The sequence below is a fragment of the Nicotiana tabacum genome, chromosome 24 (genome assembly GCF_000715075.1).
Source record: "Nicotiana tabacum cultivar K326 chromosome 24, ASM71507v2, whole genome shotgun sequence".
Classification (NCBI taxonomy): domain Eukaryota; kingdom Viridiplantae; phylum Streptophyta; class Magnoliopsida; order Solanales; family Solanaceae; genus Nicotiana; species Nicotiana tabacum.
In genome coordinates, this window is record NC_134103.1 from 98,822,692 (window position 1) to 98,840,034 (window position 17,343).

Below are 17,343 nucleotides of genomic sequence, written 5' to 3' on the forward strand. Positions count from 1 at the left end.
CCTAAACGTTAAAAGAAGAAGATATTAGGGGGAAAATCTAGTTTATATATTACTTGTACTTTTTCTAATTTTACTTAAAATCTTTAGATTATCGGAGTTAACAAGTTTACTCTAATATCAAATAGAACAATTTTTACATTTTCTATGTAAGGTTAGTTGCCTAAGTTTTTGCTTATGCAAACTTAACTACTTTTTCTGGTCCCTATTCTATAATGTATTTTTTACAATTAAACTAACTCTTCCTAACTACATGTATCAAAGAGGTTAAACTAACTAAATAGGAAATGAAATATTAAGGCTGCAATAAGTTATGTGTAAAATAAAGAATTAAAATGGGGTCCAGTGTTGTAGTATGTGTTTACGTGTGACAAGGTGGATGTTCCGGGGCCCACGTTTAAGAGAAGTGTACTCCCCTATATCTCTCCGGTCCACTTTTATCTGGTTTGTTTGTTTGTACAGATACAACGCAATAATGTACAGCAGTACTAAAGCAGATAAATCATGAAATACCAAGAATATCGCATGACAGGCAAGCATGTTGACGGGGTCCTGCCTGCTATTCCCTCTTGTAAGAAGTAGGAATATAGTAATTTCTTCGACTGTATTGAATGGGCAACTACTTATAATGTAACATTTGAATTATACCATCTACAACAGAAAAAATAAACCAAAAAATAATTATGGCAATAGAGAGATCGAATTTTGCAAGAGGTGCTAATTTCTACTTAATATCAATAAATTAAGAACATGAAAACTTATCTCTAGACATACAAGAAATGAAAATTCTAACAGAGGAAATCCAACAAAATACATATGATACATATGCATCCTAGTTGCCAAAAAAAGAAAACAAAATAGAATAGAATCCCTAATCCCTTAGCTTTAAAAAGCTGAATTTAGCAGATGCATGTGAGAATAATGAGTCTATCTCATATTCTTTTTTTTTTTTCTTTTTCAAGAAAGTAAAAGCATGCTAGTGATTAGGAGCTTCCTTTGTACATTAAGATGAACATAATATAGCATAACATAAAAACATTTCAAACAAGGAAAATAATTTAATTATCTAGGGGATTTAAGTGATTCAATTTGAGATTTGCCACAAGGACCCTTTGTTCTAATGAAAGCTCTATACTCATTGAATGTCATTGAAGAATATAAGGCAGGACAATCCTTTGTCACAAGCTCATCTGCAGGTTTAATAAGTTTGTCACCTCCTGGATTATAGAAGAATGCTAAGGACACTCTCTCTTTGGCTGAATTAACAATCACCCTGTGCTCCACGCTTTTGTATATTGCATTACTTAACACCTGCATGTAGGCATTTTTATGATGAAGGTTATTGTACGACTATATATATCTACCAAAACTTAGACAAAGTATATATGATCTATATATAGTTTCTAGTTCTTAATCTCAAAGTGTTGTTAGTCTATACAATTCACTAAGTGAATTTTTGGGGAAAAGAAAAACGAAATTACACTATTTTCTAGGTAGAAAGAAATATACCTCTGTATTATTTTATATGACATACTTTTCTATTTACTAATTTGTTACAGAAATAGTGATAACTTTTTATATTTAAAAAATCTTTAACTTTAAATATCGAGCTCATTTGATCCTTGACATGTTTTTATAGCCACAGAAATATCATGATAAAGGGTACTCTAATATATGTACAATTTTTTTTTTCCTTTCTTAAACTTGGTGTGTCGTCATATAACGTTGTATAAAAAAAACGTAGAGAGCAACAGAACTGAGAGAGTTACCTGAATTTGATCTCCAATATTGACAATGAAGGCATTTGGAATTGGTTTAACAGTTAGCCAGTTGTTGCCGCGGCGGATTTGGAGGCCGACGATATCGGCGTCAGGGAGGAGAAGGGTGATGCCACCAGGGTCGGAGTGGGGAGAGAGGCCAAGTGTAAGGTCTGGCTGTGGACATTTTGGGTAAAAATTTGCTCTTAAGCATGCACTAGTATCACAATCTCCTCCAAAGCTTTGGTGTAGATAATCCTCGTTTAATCCAAGGTTTATCGATAAAATCTTAGTTAATCTTCGACATAGTTTCACCAGCTCTAGCCCATATTCCGCGGCCAATTTCCTGAAATCATTAAAAATATTACTCCTATTTCCTTTATAGTCTGTACAAAAAAAAAATGACATATTTCTTTATTTAGAAATAATATTACCTTTACGCAATGATTTATAGTCACACAAAATATATGTGACTCATTTTACACCACAAGTTCAAAAAATATTTCTCTTTTCTTAAACTCTGTGTAGAGTTAAATAAGTTGACGTAAATTGGAACTTATAGAGTATAAATAGAAGGGGAGAAAAAAGAGAAAAGAAATGATATTTCTAGAAATGTATATTTCCACGCTTAATGTGATTCATAGAAGAATAGAAGTCAACTTTGGCGCATAACGATCTTGAAAAAGTTGACAAAGACTGAATCTATGTCCATATATGTAATGTCATTACTGCTCTGGCATGAGTTGCTATAGTAGGGGTAGGCTGCTTGAACAATGACTGTGGATCCCAAACTTATAAATTCTTTAAAAAGAATCAAACTTTAGTTCTTTACTAGCGTGTTTACGTCATTATGTACAGTACTACTGGTGTAAAAAGGTTTTACACCATCAAAGTCAGCCAAGAATATTTACATGTAGGTTGTGTGGGGTAAGAAAGAAAATATTTTTCATGGAAAATAAATATTTTATCATTTATTTTTCTCTTGTTTGGTTGGTGAGTGAAATTTTTTTTTTAGAAAATATTTATAAGTGTTTGGTTAGAAAGTAGAAAATATATTTTCATAAATTTTTTGTTTTTCTACTCTCCTCACCCCTTCCCCAAGTTTCCTTGCTCCCCCTCCCCCAAATACCCAACGTTTTCGGGACTCTATTTTTTTCAAGAATTTAATTATTCTTCTAAAAATTAACACAAATCCAAAAAAATTAATGTGCTGCTTTACTTTTTTACGCAAAAACAACATTGAAATTTGTGGTTCAAAACCAAAAGGAAAATACTATTTTTTTGGTTGAAAAGAAAGGACTCTTTCTACAACATAAAAATAAAGTACTCATTTTATTAAAATAAAAAAAATATTTTTTCTATATCACGAGAAGAAAATACTCATTTTTTGTTGAAATGAATGAAAATACTTTTTATATATCATGAAAAGAAAATATTTTTTTTGTTGAAATAAAAGAAAATATTTTTTCTATGTCATGAAAAGAAAGTACATTTTTTGTTAAAATAAAAAAAAATACTTTTTTATATCATGAAAAGAAAATTCTCATTAATTGGTTGAAATAATTTTTTTACCTATAACATGAAAAGAAAGTATTATTAATAATATTTTTATTTGGGGTGAGAGTGGGGTGAGTGGGGTGGTGAGGTGGGAGTGGGGGTGGGGTGTGAGGGGTGGGTTGGTGAGAATGGGGAATTAATAGGGCGGGGAAGGTTGAAAAAGAGTTTGGAATTTTTTTTCATTCTTTTGATAAAAAAAATATTTTCAAACATGAAAAAATTAGAAAATATTTTCCGTTTCAGGCCAAACACACCCGTAGTCTCCTTATATCTAAGAGTTGTAATATTAAAATAAGACAGATTGTCCTACAGTAAATAAAGATGACCTAATGATATAAAAATTACTTGCACTAATCAAAAGTAAACTAAACATGTATAACAATAAATTTTACCTGCATGAAACTGGAAGTGAAGGCCATTTGTTCTCGTCCCTCAACGCTTCAGGAAGATAATGAAGGAAGAAATAATCACACCAATCCAATTTAGCACCTACCTCCATCCCAATACGGCTACCGTATCCTTCATAAGTTATAGGAGAATTCGCAAATTTTTGCTTCTCCTCTAACGGAAGGTGGAAAAACTCGCGCCAAACAGCAAGAGTATTTTCCATCAGTTTGTTGCTAACTCCATGGTTAACAACTTGAAAGAAACCCCACTCACGACAAGCGTGTGAAATGAGGTCAAGTGTTTCCTGACGGACAAAATCGTTTGAAGAATTAAGGTTTTCGAGGTTTATCAACGGAACGTTAACGGAGGTTGGCTCTGTTAACTCCGTGACATACGGCCTGTCCGAAGGCGGCTTCACGAAAAGATCGGGGATTTTTCGGATGCCGCTTTCGGACAATGATTGAACTCGGACAATTGGCTCAGGCCATTTTTGGAAGCAACTCATCATTTAGCTAGTGTAATTGATGCTAAAGAAGAAACAGAGGTTTTTTAATGTTTATTGAAGGATGAGGATAATAGGATGATATTGAGACGACATATTTATATGCAAAAGTGAAGAGTAAATTAAAGAGTTCGTTTCCGGCGCCGTGACAAAGTTGGTTTGCTCTCTTTGTCACTCGGTCCCCCGTATATAGTGTCTACTATGGGTACCGAATGCATCCTCTACTTGTAACAGATTGCAGGTATTAATTAGATGACAGGATAGACTCCAAAATGCAATGTCACACTCCGAATACGAGTTCGGCCGAACTTAATAGCTTTGTTTAAATATGAGCAAATTTTACATTTAAAATTCAGTTATTTGTATTTGAATTCGTTGTTCTAAAATCGAGATCCAAGTACATTGAAATCGTGGCTCCGTCTTTGCTCAGTTTCATCACTATTTGATATAGAGGTGTTTGCACAATACAAAATTTTACAAAAGAAAAACAACTTTTTATACATATACTCCTTGAGGTGCAATAACGTGACAGACTTTCCTTATTAATCCATTTCAAATGATAGACTTTTATATTTAAAAATAATTTAATTTTAAATTATTTATTTTTACTCTTAATGAGAAGTTTGTCTATCCATACAAATGTTACTCAATTTTAAGACCATAAGTTTCAAATGTCTAATTATAACCATACAAATACTATGATATTTTTAACACCACAAATTTTAAAAGTCTTCTTTTTTCCTTAAGAATTTTGTGTCAAGTTAAACTATTATTTCTCCGAAAAACGGATAGAGTTGAATTTATGCGTAGTTCTAAGAATACCTGGTATAACTTGACACGAATTGAAAAGATAAGTAAAAATATATCGAATATTAACTGTAAAAAGGAATGAATACCAAACCAATTTGAGTAAAGAATGGTTGATAAATGAACAATTTGAATCAATGTCCAAAGCCCAAAATGGGATAATATTTGCTATATGTATGTAAATCTCAATAATCTTTGGATGTGAGGGTGTCTCAATGTATTTCAATGTGTCTCTCACAAATGATAGCCACTCTTCATATAGTGGAGGAACCCTACTTTGGATATAATTAAAAATACATAGTGGGGATCTCATGATAGATTAGTTAATTAGCTTTTTTTTTTTTACTTCCGCCGAGATTCTCTTCCCTAGTGCGGCTACAATGACTCTTTGTCTCTTGGCTCGATCTCGGTATTGGTTGGTCTCTGTATTGGTCGGTCTCTGGGTCTCCAGCTCGATATGGACTCGAGCTCGATATTGATTCGAGCTTGATATTAATTGGTCTCTGGGTATCGATCTCGATATTGACTCGAGCTCGGTATTGATCGGTCCCTGGATCTTGAGATCGATAACTCAACTTCACATCACAGCTTGAAATTATAATGACGACCCTTGGTCCATCATGATCCCATCTTGACTTATTATACGGAGGGCAAACTTGATTTTGATCGTATACAGATAGTCCCCTCGTTTCTTGGAAAGAAGGTGGTGAAAAACGATATGATTTTTCAACCTCTGACTAGATACATATTGCCGTCTGCGTCGAGCCCGATTGTGACGTATGTGAAAAATGTCTTGTCGGTCCAGTTTTCAAGGCATTAAATGCACGTCAGTCGATGGTCGGCCACTACCAGTTTTGAACCGTCACTGTAAAATATATAAATAGCCCCCTTCTTCGTCATTTCAAACTTTTACCTTCAAATCTCTTCTTATTCCAATCTTCACAGTTCTTCGTCTTCCCCAAAGCTCTCTATTCCCAGGTTTTGAAATTTCTTTGCATGTTCTTCTAAAAATACCAAATACCTTACTCTCCCTTCTTCTTTGTTCACAAAAATTTAGATGGCAAAAATATCTAAAACTATTCCGCAGAAAGAGGCTGCTTCCTCATCTCATCCGGCCGGCGAGAAAACAGTGGTGGAGCCACGCCTTGAAGAACTTGTTCCTGGGGTGTGTGTTATTGATTCCGATTTTAAGGTCGAGAAACCCTCATCGGTTGCTGGTCGATGTGAACCGGTATCGAGATATATATGCTCGATACCAAAAAACCTTCTTGATCTGGTGAAAAAGGACTGCCATTGGAAAAATAAAGAGGTTGTGATACCAGCACTGGAGGAGGCTATTACTACTCATGTGGAAGGGTACCTTAGTGTTTACACTTACCCTTTTACGTTGGGTCCCCTCGATCTGATCATCATCGATTTTTGCAAGAAGTACCATAGATGAGAGTCTGGGTTACGAAGAGGAGCCAGTTTCCATAGTTGATAGGCAGGATCGCCAGTTGAGATCTGAGAGGATTTCCGCGGTAAAGGTTCAGTGGAGGTTCCAACCAGTTGAGGAGGTGGAGAATGTAACGACCCGACCGGTTATTTTGCTTTCTAGAATCCCATTCCCCTAAATAAGACTTCCCGTACATGCTTTTACTGTTTTATGACTTGCGGGGATGGTTAGTTCGGGATTTGGAAGGGTTCGGGTTGAAATCGAAACACTTAGTTCCTTAAAGTTAGCGTAAAAGGCCAAGTTTGACTTCGATCAACATTTTGAGTAAATGACCTCAGAATCGAGATTTGGCAGTTCCAATAGGTTCGTATGATAATTTCGGACCTGTACATATGCTCGGTTCAGGTTTTGGATGACCCGGGAGTGTTTCGGCGCTAATATCAAAAGTTGGTTCTTGAAGCTCTTTAAAATTTGGTTTGAAACGGGTTTTGGTGATATCGATGTCCAAACGGAATTCCGAGACTGGGAATAGTTCCGTAATGTCATTTAAGACTTGCACGCAAAATTTGGTGTCATTCCGATTTGATTTGATAGGAATCGGACGAGCGGAAGTCTTTTTAGATATTTTGAGTTCATGAGTTAATTCATGCGTTTTGGCATCCGATTCGTGGTTTTTAATGTTATTTCAGTGTTTAGATCATGTGAGCAAGTTTGTATGATGTTTTTAGACAGGTATGGGTGTTTGGTATGGAGCCCTGAGGGCTCGAGTGAGTTTCGGACGTGCGGAAGGGATGAAAAACACACCAGATTTCTGGTGTTTCTTGGCACCAGTTGCAGGTCTCGGAAATGCGAGATATAGTTCGCAAATGCTTACTTCGCATTTGCGAGAAGAGCTTTGAAATTGCGAAGAAGCTCAGCCTCGGGAGTTTTTGCATTTGCCACACCTATGCCGCATTTGTGAACTCAGCACTGATCGCATTTGCGACCCATCCGTGGTTAGCCTAGATACTTACTAGGTACACGTTATTTACGTACTCATGCTACACTTCTGCCCTTGATGTGCAGGATCTTAGGTAGGTGCATTTGGTTACCACTCCGACACGCACGTTTGACTTCTAGCTAGAGACTACTCGGTGAGCTGCCCTTCCGAGCCGTTCAGCAGCAGCCGGAGTCTCTCTTTTGGATATATATTTCTGTCTATTTCCTTAAGACAGTAGACTAGTATTCTTTTGTATATTCTGCTAGTAGCCCACATACTTGTGACACCAGGTCTTGGCACACACTAGTAGACTTATGATTTTGGATTTATTATTATGACTTCGATTTGCACTCAGTTGCTTTTGTTTAATTACTTTACAACAGTAAATTTCAAAATCTTTTATAAATGCGGAAAATTATTACTATGCAAACATATTAAAAGTGGAAACCACTAGATTTATCAGTGTTGGTTTGCCTAACAACGGTATTGGGTGCCCTCACGGCCTATGATGAAATTGAGTCGTGACAGGAAAAAAAAAATCTTTGAAGTTAATGACACTACCTCGGGTGTGATGGCAAACAGTTCGGTTCCACAGATCCAGCAAAATTTTGACGTGATCAGGCAACTTCATGTTGAAGTAGACGTAGTGAGGGCGGAGGCTGAAGAGTGGAAAAAGAACACGGATCTTCTTGCCTCAGAAAAGGAGGCCGCCCGAGCTAAACAGCTGTCGGCTGAGACCCAACTCCGAAGTTTGAAAGGGAAAACCTCGATGCAGGACAAGAAAGTCGAGGAGTTCTAGTCTCGGTTAGGCTTAGCAATTTTTCTGATCGAGAGAGACTGACCACAGAACTTGCAGCAGCCAAATCGGAGGTCGAGATAGCCACTGTTAATGCTGATGCAATGGTGGCCGTCTGCCGGTCCGATGCTGAAGCTGATCAAGTCTGAGCAAAGGAGGTTGCTAAAGTTGCTCAGGCTCGAGCAAACTGGGTTGCCGAGCATGCTATATGCCAATCTCGAAGGGAGACTCTCGAAGAGATTCATGCTCGTGGCTTCGATCTTATAGCCGAGATCGAAAAAGCTAAGGAGCTTAAAGCTTAAACCATAGTGTTGGCTTTTACCGATGATGATGATACGTGGAGTACGAGCGGACTTGAAAGTGAAGGGGGCCTCGAGGACAAAGATGCTGCTCCCGGAGAGGACTAAGTCCTTTAGTATTTTTTGTGCTTCTTATAAGATCGTTCTGGTATTTTATAGAGAAATTTAATCGGGTCGTGCTGCCCCTTGTAAATGATTTTTGACATGTATATAAAACTTTTTTCCTTTTGTAGCTTCTGAATCTTTTGCCCTTTTTTTTTGTTAATTTATACAAAGGTCAAAAAGTGCCTTACCATGGAATAATTGTTTGAAGATCCAAGACTGAGATAGTAAGGACCGGTAGAAAGTACCATGCTTGACCGTTTCTTATAGGTGGTCCCCGAGTGAATGTTCGAACTCGAACTGAGGCGGCTCTTGGGCTTGATAAATAATCCTTGAGTGAGAATGGTTGCTCGAACTCGAGTTAGAGTAGCCCTTAGGATTTATGGTTAAGTGAGGATTTGCTCGAACTCAAAATAAGGTAGCCCTTGGCCTTTTGCAGTTGAGTGAGGATTTGCTCGAACTCGAAGTATTGCAGCCTTTAGACTCTATAGTCGAGTGAGAATAATTTCTCGAACTCGAAGTAATGGCAGCCCCTGGGCTTTGTAGTCGAGTGAGAATTTGCTCGAACTCGAAGAAAAAACAACCCTTAGGCTTTATGGTCGAGTGAATATTTGCTCGAACTCGAAGTATTGCAGCCTTTAGGCTTTGTAGTCGAGTGAGAATGATTTCTCGAACTCGAAGTAAAAATAGCCTTTTGACTTTATGGTCGAGTGAGTGTTTGCTCGAACTCAAAGTAAAAGACAGCCTAAGATTTATGGTCTAGTGAGTGTTTGCTCGAACTCAAAGTATTGCAGCCTTTAGGATTTGTAGTCGAGTGAGAATGATTTCTCAAACTTGAAGTAATGGTAGTCCTTGGGATTTGCAGTCGAGTGAGAATTTGCTCGAACTCGAAGAAAGAATAGCCCTTAGGCTTTATGCGTAGTTTCGAACTTGAATCAATGTAGCCCTTGGGCTTTGTATAATTCGATCTCGTTGAATTTTCGGATGATAGTCCCTGATTTATGGGGTAATCATTCAAACTCCAGTTATGGTCGGCCTGTTTGTATAATAGATCAAGAATATGAAGTAGAAGAACCTTTCTGAGGTATGAGATATCAGTAAAGAAGAAATTTCTCTTTATATGTCATCATACATGTGTACATGTTTTGTGACAGGGCTCGAGCAAACTATGCGGGCATGGTTCGTTTGACCATTTGGCCCTTACAAATTTTTCCTGTCCATACCCTGTTGCCATGAAGTAATTTCCTTGTATCGAACTCAATATGCCCCCCAGTATTCGAGGTTGATTTTAAAGAGGCCTCAGATACTGTTGAATTGCTCTAAGTTAGCACGATCAATGGTTGCCTCATTAAAAACCTTACCAAAAAACCCATTTGGGACAAAATCGGTCTAAGAGAAAAAGAGTGCAACGCGTGCTTTCAGACCTAAAGGCTCAAGTTGAGGAATCCATTCTTGTTTCTGGTTGAACACCTGCAAGGGTTAGTTTCGAAATACAAATGAACATGGGAGGGTCGTACCTTAGTAGTAGTATCATTTTAGGTGTGATACGTTCCAATTGCTCGGTATTTGTTTACCGTTTATCATAGCGAGCTTGTAGGAATCTTTTTCGACGATTTCAAGAACCTGATACGGTCCCTCCCATTTCGGGCCCAGTTTTCCTTCATTCGGATTTTGGGTGTTGAGGGTGACACTTCTTAGCACCAAGACCCCGATGTTAAAATGTCGAAGATTGGTTCTTCGATTGTAGTACCTTTCGATCCGCTGTTTTTGGGCAGCCAAATGGACGAGAGCGGCTTCTTATTTTTTGTCCAAATATTCTAGGCTCGTATTCATGGTCTCGTTATTTGACTCCTCTGTTGCATATCAAAACCTGATTCTAGGTTCTCCAACCTCGACCGGGATAAAAGCTTCGGCGCTATAAACCAATGAGAATGGTGTTGCTCCGGTACTGGATTTCGATGTTGTGCGGTATGCCCATAGGACCTCGGGTAGTATTTCTCTCCATTTTCCTTTGGTGTCGGTCAATCTCTTCTAAAGATTTTGCATGATGGTTTTGTTGGTCGATTCGGCTTGTCCGTTCTCGCTAGGAAGATAAGGTGTTGATAGGATCCTTTTGATCTTGTGATCCTCGAGAAATTTAGTTACTTTGTTACCGATGAATTATTTTCCATTATCACATACAATCTCGGATGGCATCCCGAATCGACATATGATGTGGTCCCAAATGAAGTCTATCACTTCCTTTTCTCTGATTTTCTCGAAAGCCTATGCTTCAACCCATTTAGAGAAATAATCAGTCATAAACAAAATAAACTGAACATTACCTGGGGCCGATGGGAGGGGGCCAACGATGTCCATTCCCCATTTCATGAAAGGCCATGGAGATAGGACCGAGTGGAGTAGCTCCCTAGGTTGATGAATCATGGGCGCATGTCTTTGGCATTTGTCGCATTTTCAAATGAACTCCCTTGCCACTTTGCCCATGTCGGTCCAATAATACCCTGCTCTGATTACTTTGTGGACCAGCGAATCGGCACCAGAATGATTTTCATAAGTTCCCTTGTGAATTTCCCGTAAGATGTAATCGGTATCTCCCGATCCTAAACATATTGCCAATGGTCCATCGAACGTCCTTCTAAACAGTGTTCCATCTTCGGACAGGGTGAATCGTGCTGCCTTTGTGCGCAGAGCTCTCGATTCCTTCGGATATGATGGAAGATTCCCATTCTTAAAGTAATCTATTTATTGGTTTCTCCAATCCCAGGTTAAACTTATGGAATTTATCTCGGCGTGACCTTCTTCGATTACCGATCTCATGAGTTGTACAACAGTCCCCGAGTTGAGTTCGTTATCTTCGACTGATGAACCTAAATTTGAAAGAGCGTCGGCCTAGTTGTTTTGTTCTCGGGGTACATGTTGTAAAGTCCATTCCTTAAATCGATGTAGAGTCACATGTAGTTTATCCAAGTACCTCTGCATTCGATCTTCTCGGACTTCGAAAGTCCCGTGAACTTGGTTTACTACGAGGAGGGAATCACACTTAGACTCCACAACTTTCGCTCCCAAGCTCCTAGCTAGTTCGAGACCTGCAATCATGGCCTCATACTCGGCCTCATTGTTAGTCAATTTTATAGTTCTGATAGACTATCTAACTACATTACCTGTGGGCGATTTTAGTACGATGCCTAGTCTGGACCCCTTCGCGTTCGAGGCACCGTCCGTAAAGAGGGTCCAAACTCCCGAAGAGGTACCCGACTTTATCAGCAATTCTTTTTCAATCTCGGGTACGAAGACCGGCATAAAATCAGCCATGAAGTCCGCTAAGATTTGAGATTTGATAGCGTTTCGGGGTCGATACTCAATATCATACCCGCCAATTTCTATGGCCCATTTGGCCAATCGATCCGAAAGCTTGGGTCTGTGCAAAATATTTCGAAGAGGATAAGTTGTTATAACATGTATCAGATGACACTGAAAATATGGTTTTAGTTTCCTAGAGGCGCTTATTAAATCAAGAGCTAATTTTTCTAAGTGTGGATATCTAGTTTCGGCCTCACCTAAGGTCCGACTAACATAATAGATAGGGAATTGCGTACCTTGTTCTTCTCGGACCAGGACTCCACTTACCGTTAGCTCCGAGACTGCCAAATACAGGTAAAGTTGTTCGTCCACTTTCGGGGTATGAAGCAGCAGAGGGCTCGATAAGTACCGCTTGAGTTCCTTTAAGGCCTGCTGGCATTCCGGAGTCCATGCAAAATTGCTCTTCTTCTTCAGCAGTGAGAAAAATCGGTGGCTCCTATCTGAAGATCTCGAAATGAATTGTCATAGGCAGCTATCCGCCCCATTAGCCTCTGCACGGCCTTTACATTATCTACTACCGTGATGTCCTCGATAGCTTTGATTTTATCAGGGTTGATCTCGATTCCTCGATTGGACACCATGAAACCAAGAAACTTGCCCGAGCCAACCCCGAATGCACATTTTTCGGGGTTGAGCTTCATATTGTACTCCCTTAGTATGTCGAAAGTTTCCTGCAAATGCTTTAAATGGTCCTCTGCTCGCAGGGACTTAACTAACATGTCATCAATATAAAATATCATTAATTTTCCTATTTGTTTCTCGAACATTCGATTTACTAGGCGTTGATAAGTTGCACCAATATTTTGTAGACCGAATGGCATTATGTTATAACAGTAGGTACCATACTTAGTGATAAACGAGGTCTTTTCCTGATCCTCTAGGTTCATCTGTATCTAGTTGTAATCAGAGTAGGCATCAAGAAAACTAAGAGTCTCATGGCCGGTCGTGGCATCGATCAACGATCGATATTAGACAAAGGGAAAGAATCCTTAGGGCATGCTTTGTTCAGGTCACATTCTAAGTTTGTTTCCCTTCTTAGGGACTACCATCACGTTTGCTAGCCATTCGGGGTATTTTACCTCTCGAACGGATCCTATTTTAAGAAGTTTGGTTACCTCGTCCTTGATGAAGGCATGTTTGACCTCGGACTGGGACCTTCTTTTTTGCTTCACCGGATGGAATTTCGGATCCAAACTTAGTCTGTGAGTGGTTATTTCCGGTGGGATCCCTGTCATGTGAAGATGGGACCAAGCGAAACTGTTCATGTTAGATATAAGAAATTGAATAAGCTTCTTCCTGAGCTCGGGATTTAACCCCGTGTATACCTTTCGTTCGGGCAGATATTCGATTTGCGTGATTTGCTCCAGTTCTTCGACCATTGATTTGGTAGCGTCGGAATCATCGGGGACCATGAAAGATCGAGGGACCCCATAATCATCATCTTTGCCAGTCCTTTGATTCTCTAATTAGGTCTAGGCTAACATTTGTGATTGCTATTTGGTGTCCCGTTTATCCTTCGAATATGATCCCTTTGATGATAATGATGATATTGGAATCACTTCATCGACGACAAATATTTATTTTGCAGCCGGTTGCTCCCCGTAGACTGTTTTGATTCCCTCTAGTGTTGGGAATTTTAGAACTTGGTAAAGGGTCGAGGGTACTGCTCTCATGTTGTGGATCCATGGCCTCCCGAACAGGGCATTATATCTCTTGTCGCCCTCGATCACGTGGAACTTCGTTTCTTGGATGGTTCCGGCCATGTTTACTGGAAAAATTATCTCACCTTTGTAGTTTCACATGCCATATTGAATCCGTTTAGTACCAGGGTTACGGGAACGACCTGATCATGTAGACCAAGTTTCTCTACGACCCTCGATCTAATGATATTGGCCGAACTACCTGGATCAATTAACACACGTTTAACTTGAGTTTTATTCATAAGTACAGATATTACCAGTGCATCATTATGGGGCTGCATGATTCCTTCTGCGTCTTCATCACCAAAGGACAATGTTCTTTTAGGTATGTAATCCTGAGTTCGAGATCGCTTCTCTCTCGTAATCGACATCTTAGTGCATTTAAACACCGGCCCCTGGGGGACATCGATCCCTCCGATGATCTTGTGGATGATGTTTTGTGTCTCTTCTTGTTCGTTTTGTCTGTTGAACTCTTTGTTTTTGAAATGGTTCTTGGCTCGGTCACTTAAAAACTCTCGAAGGTGTCCTTCATTGAATAACCGGGCTACCTCCTCTCTCAACTGCCTGCAATCTTCCATTATGTGGTCATGGGTACCATGATACCTGCACATTTGATTGGGATTTCTCTGGGTTAGATCGGACTGCAGAGGTCGAGGCCATTTAGTATCTTTGATACGTCTGATAGCCGATATGATGACTGATGCATCAATATTGAAGTTATATTCTGATAACTGTAGTGCTTCCTTAGGTCCGGTATGCCTGTCGAACCCACTCTTGTTCATTAGCCCTCGAGACCCTTGGACTCGATCACTTCTCCTTTCGCCTCATATGGGGTTATATCCCGGTTCGCTACCCCTACGATATTCGTTATACGGCCAATATCGATCCCTGTTCGACCTTGGTTGATGTCCCTTTTAATAGGGGACCCAAAACCCAACTGTTCATCTTAGACTCTAATCTTTGATTGATATCGATTGTGTATGTCGGCTCAGGTAACAGCCGGATACTCGATCAAGTTCTGCTTCAACCATCGTGAAGCCATCGAGCTTCATTCGTTCAGTTCTTGGGTGAAAGCTTGAACGACCCAATCGTCCGTGACCGGTGGTAGATCCATTCGTTCCATTTGAAAATGAGATACGAACACTCTTAGCATCTCGTTATCTTTTTGTCTTATCTTAAAAAGGTCCGACTTCCTGGTTTCGACCTTTATGGCTCCTGCATATGTTTTTATGAAAGAATCTCCAAGCATAGCAAAAGAATTGATAGAGTTAGGCGGTAAATTATGATACCATATCATCGCTCCCTTTGAGAGGGTTTCACCGAACTTCTTTAATAATACAGATTCGATCTTGTCATCTTCTAGATCGTTCCCTTTTATGGCACATGTGTAAGAGGTGACATGTTCGTTGGGGTCGGTCATTCCATTATATTTCGGAATTTCGGGCATGCGGAATTTCTCGGGGATTGGTTTTGGAGCCGCGCTCGGGGGGAAAGGCTTTTGTACGAACTTTTTGGAGTCCAAGCCCTTCAATATTGGTGGTGCCCCCGGGATCTGATCAACCCTGGAGTTATAAGTTTTCATTTTTTTGTCGTTTGCTTCAATCCTCCTTTCTCCTAACTCTATTCGTTTTGTCAGTTCCTCAAGCATTTTAATAATTTCGGGATTAGTCCCCGATTCTTGTTCATTTGGCCTTACTACAGCTGGCCCCATCTTGTGGGTGACTTCTTGGGGTGGACCGGGCTCGAGCCTGCTCGGTGCTTGGGTTTGGCTTTGCAACTGAGCTATCGCTACTTGTTAAGCTTGCAACATTTCAAAAATCATACGCAGGCTGGTCCCGTCTTCTCCACAATTTTGGGTATTTCGAACTACATATCGAGATCCACCACGAATGTTGTTTTCGGGGTCGGAACGTTGGTTCGCCTCAATAGACACATGTGAATTAACGTCAATTGGATCTATGGCTCGAGTTCCAATGGGGTCGACGAGTGGCCTTTCATCCCCGGGCGTCAGGTTGTTATTCTCATCTTGAAGGCCAGCTTCATTATCGATAGGTAGGACCATTAATTGGGAGTTCGTCGTTTTTAACCTTAAATCAAAGACACTTCCAAGAGCAAGCGTAAAATAGTGTGTTTCACAAAGATTCGATCGAAATAACCACTATTATTCTTAGTCCCACTGTGAGCGCCAAACTGTTTACCCGAAAAATAGATAGAATTGAATTTATGCATAGTTTTAAGAATACGTGGTATAACTTGTTACAAATTGAAAACATAAGTAGAAATATATCGAATATTAACTGTAAAAAGGAATGAATACCAAACCAATTTGGGTAAAGAATGGTTGATAAATGAACAATATGAATCAATGTCCAAAGCTCAAAAATGGATAATATTTGCTATATGTATGTACATCTCAATAATCTCTGGATGTGAGGGCGTCTCAATGTATTTCAATGTGTCTCTCACAAATGATAGCCACTCTTCATATAGTGGAGGAACCCTACTTTGGATATAATTAAAAATACATAGTGGAGATCCCATGATAGATTAGTTAATTAGTTTTTCCTTGATTTTCGCCGAGATTCTCTTCCCTAGTGCGGCCACAACGACTCTTTGTCTCTTGGCTCGATCTCGATCTTGGTCGGTCTCGGTATTGGTCGGTCTATGTATTGGTCGGTCTCTAGGTCTCGAGCTCGATATGGACTCGAACTTGATATTAATTGGTCTCTGGGTATCGATCTCGATATTGACTCGAGCTCGGTATTGATCGGTCCCTGGATCTTGAGCTCGATAACTCAACTTCACATCATAGCTTGAAATTATAATGACGACTCTGGCTCCATCATTCTCCCATCTTGACTAATTATACGAAGGGCAAACTTGGTTTTGATCGTATACAACTATGTCACATAAATTAAAACGGAGGGAGTATAAAATATTCTAAAAGCTTATGATTTTAGATATGTCACTATAAGGTAAAAATACGAAAAGTTTAAATTTAAAAATATTCACATATAAAAAGATGTCCACTTGACAGATATTATAAAAAGAAAAAGAGACATACAAAATTCGGAGACCATAATTTGTTTTGATTAATCAACTATTTTTGAGAGCAAATGAGAGTTGGCATAGCGAAAGGGTGGCACGTATTGACACATCACAAAAGAATTAAATTACTTCTGTTCCCATCAGATTTTGCGCCGAAACGGACAAAATATTAGTTTTGGATAAATTCCAAATAATCACATCGAATCGAAGGGCCGTCTAACTATTTCCCATCTATCCTATTATTGATTGCCTATGGGTAAGGCTTAAAATGGTGAAACGCATATTTCAAACTGATTCATGAAATTATTGAAAAGTAAGTGTCATTTTCAAAAGTGTCTCTCAAGTAACTTTAGACAACAACAGCTAGCACACAGCAAATGTCGATTTCATTGTGCCGACATGAAAACTCAAATCTATATGCTGACATGACACATCTCTTAGTCCAGAGTTATTATTTATCCATTCTCTATTTTTTTGCATTTTCCCCTTATTTTTCCTTATTTGTTGTTTAAAAAAATTCTTTTCCAATCTTCTCAAATAAGTGACCAATGCGAACAGACGCCTGCGGTTACAATTTCATCCATGCGGCTATTTAGTCGATCACTTGAGAGAAACTG

The 17,343-nt window shown here is 39.1% G+C and overlaps 1 protein-coding gene across 1 annotated transcript; it reads right to left on the minus strand.

Moving 5' to 3' along the window:
• Window positions 1–768: 768 nt before the first annotated feature.
• On the minus strand, window positions 769–4,366 carry LOC107788009 (jasmonate-induced oxygenase 3). The gene is made up of 3 exons (XM_016609644.2): window positions 3,704–4,366; window positions 1,767–2,100; window positions 769–1,308 (listed from the first exon to the last, which is right to left on the minus strand). The coding sequence occupies exons 1-3, from the start codon at window positions 4,204–4,206 to the stop codon at window positions 1,060–1,062; spliced, it is 1,086 nt and encodes a 361-aa protein (XP_016465130.1). The 5' UTR covers window positions 4,207–4,366; the 3' UTR covers window positions 769–1,059.
• Window positions 4,367–17,343: the final 12,977 nt, after the last annotated feature.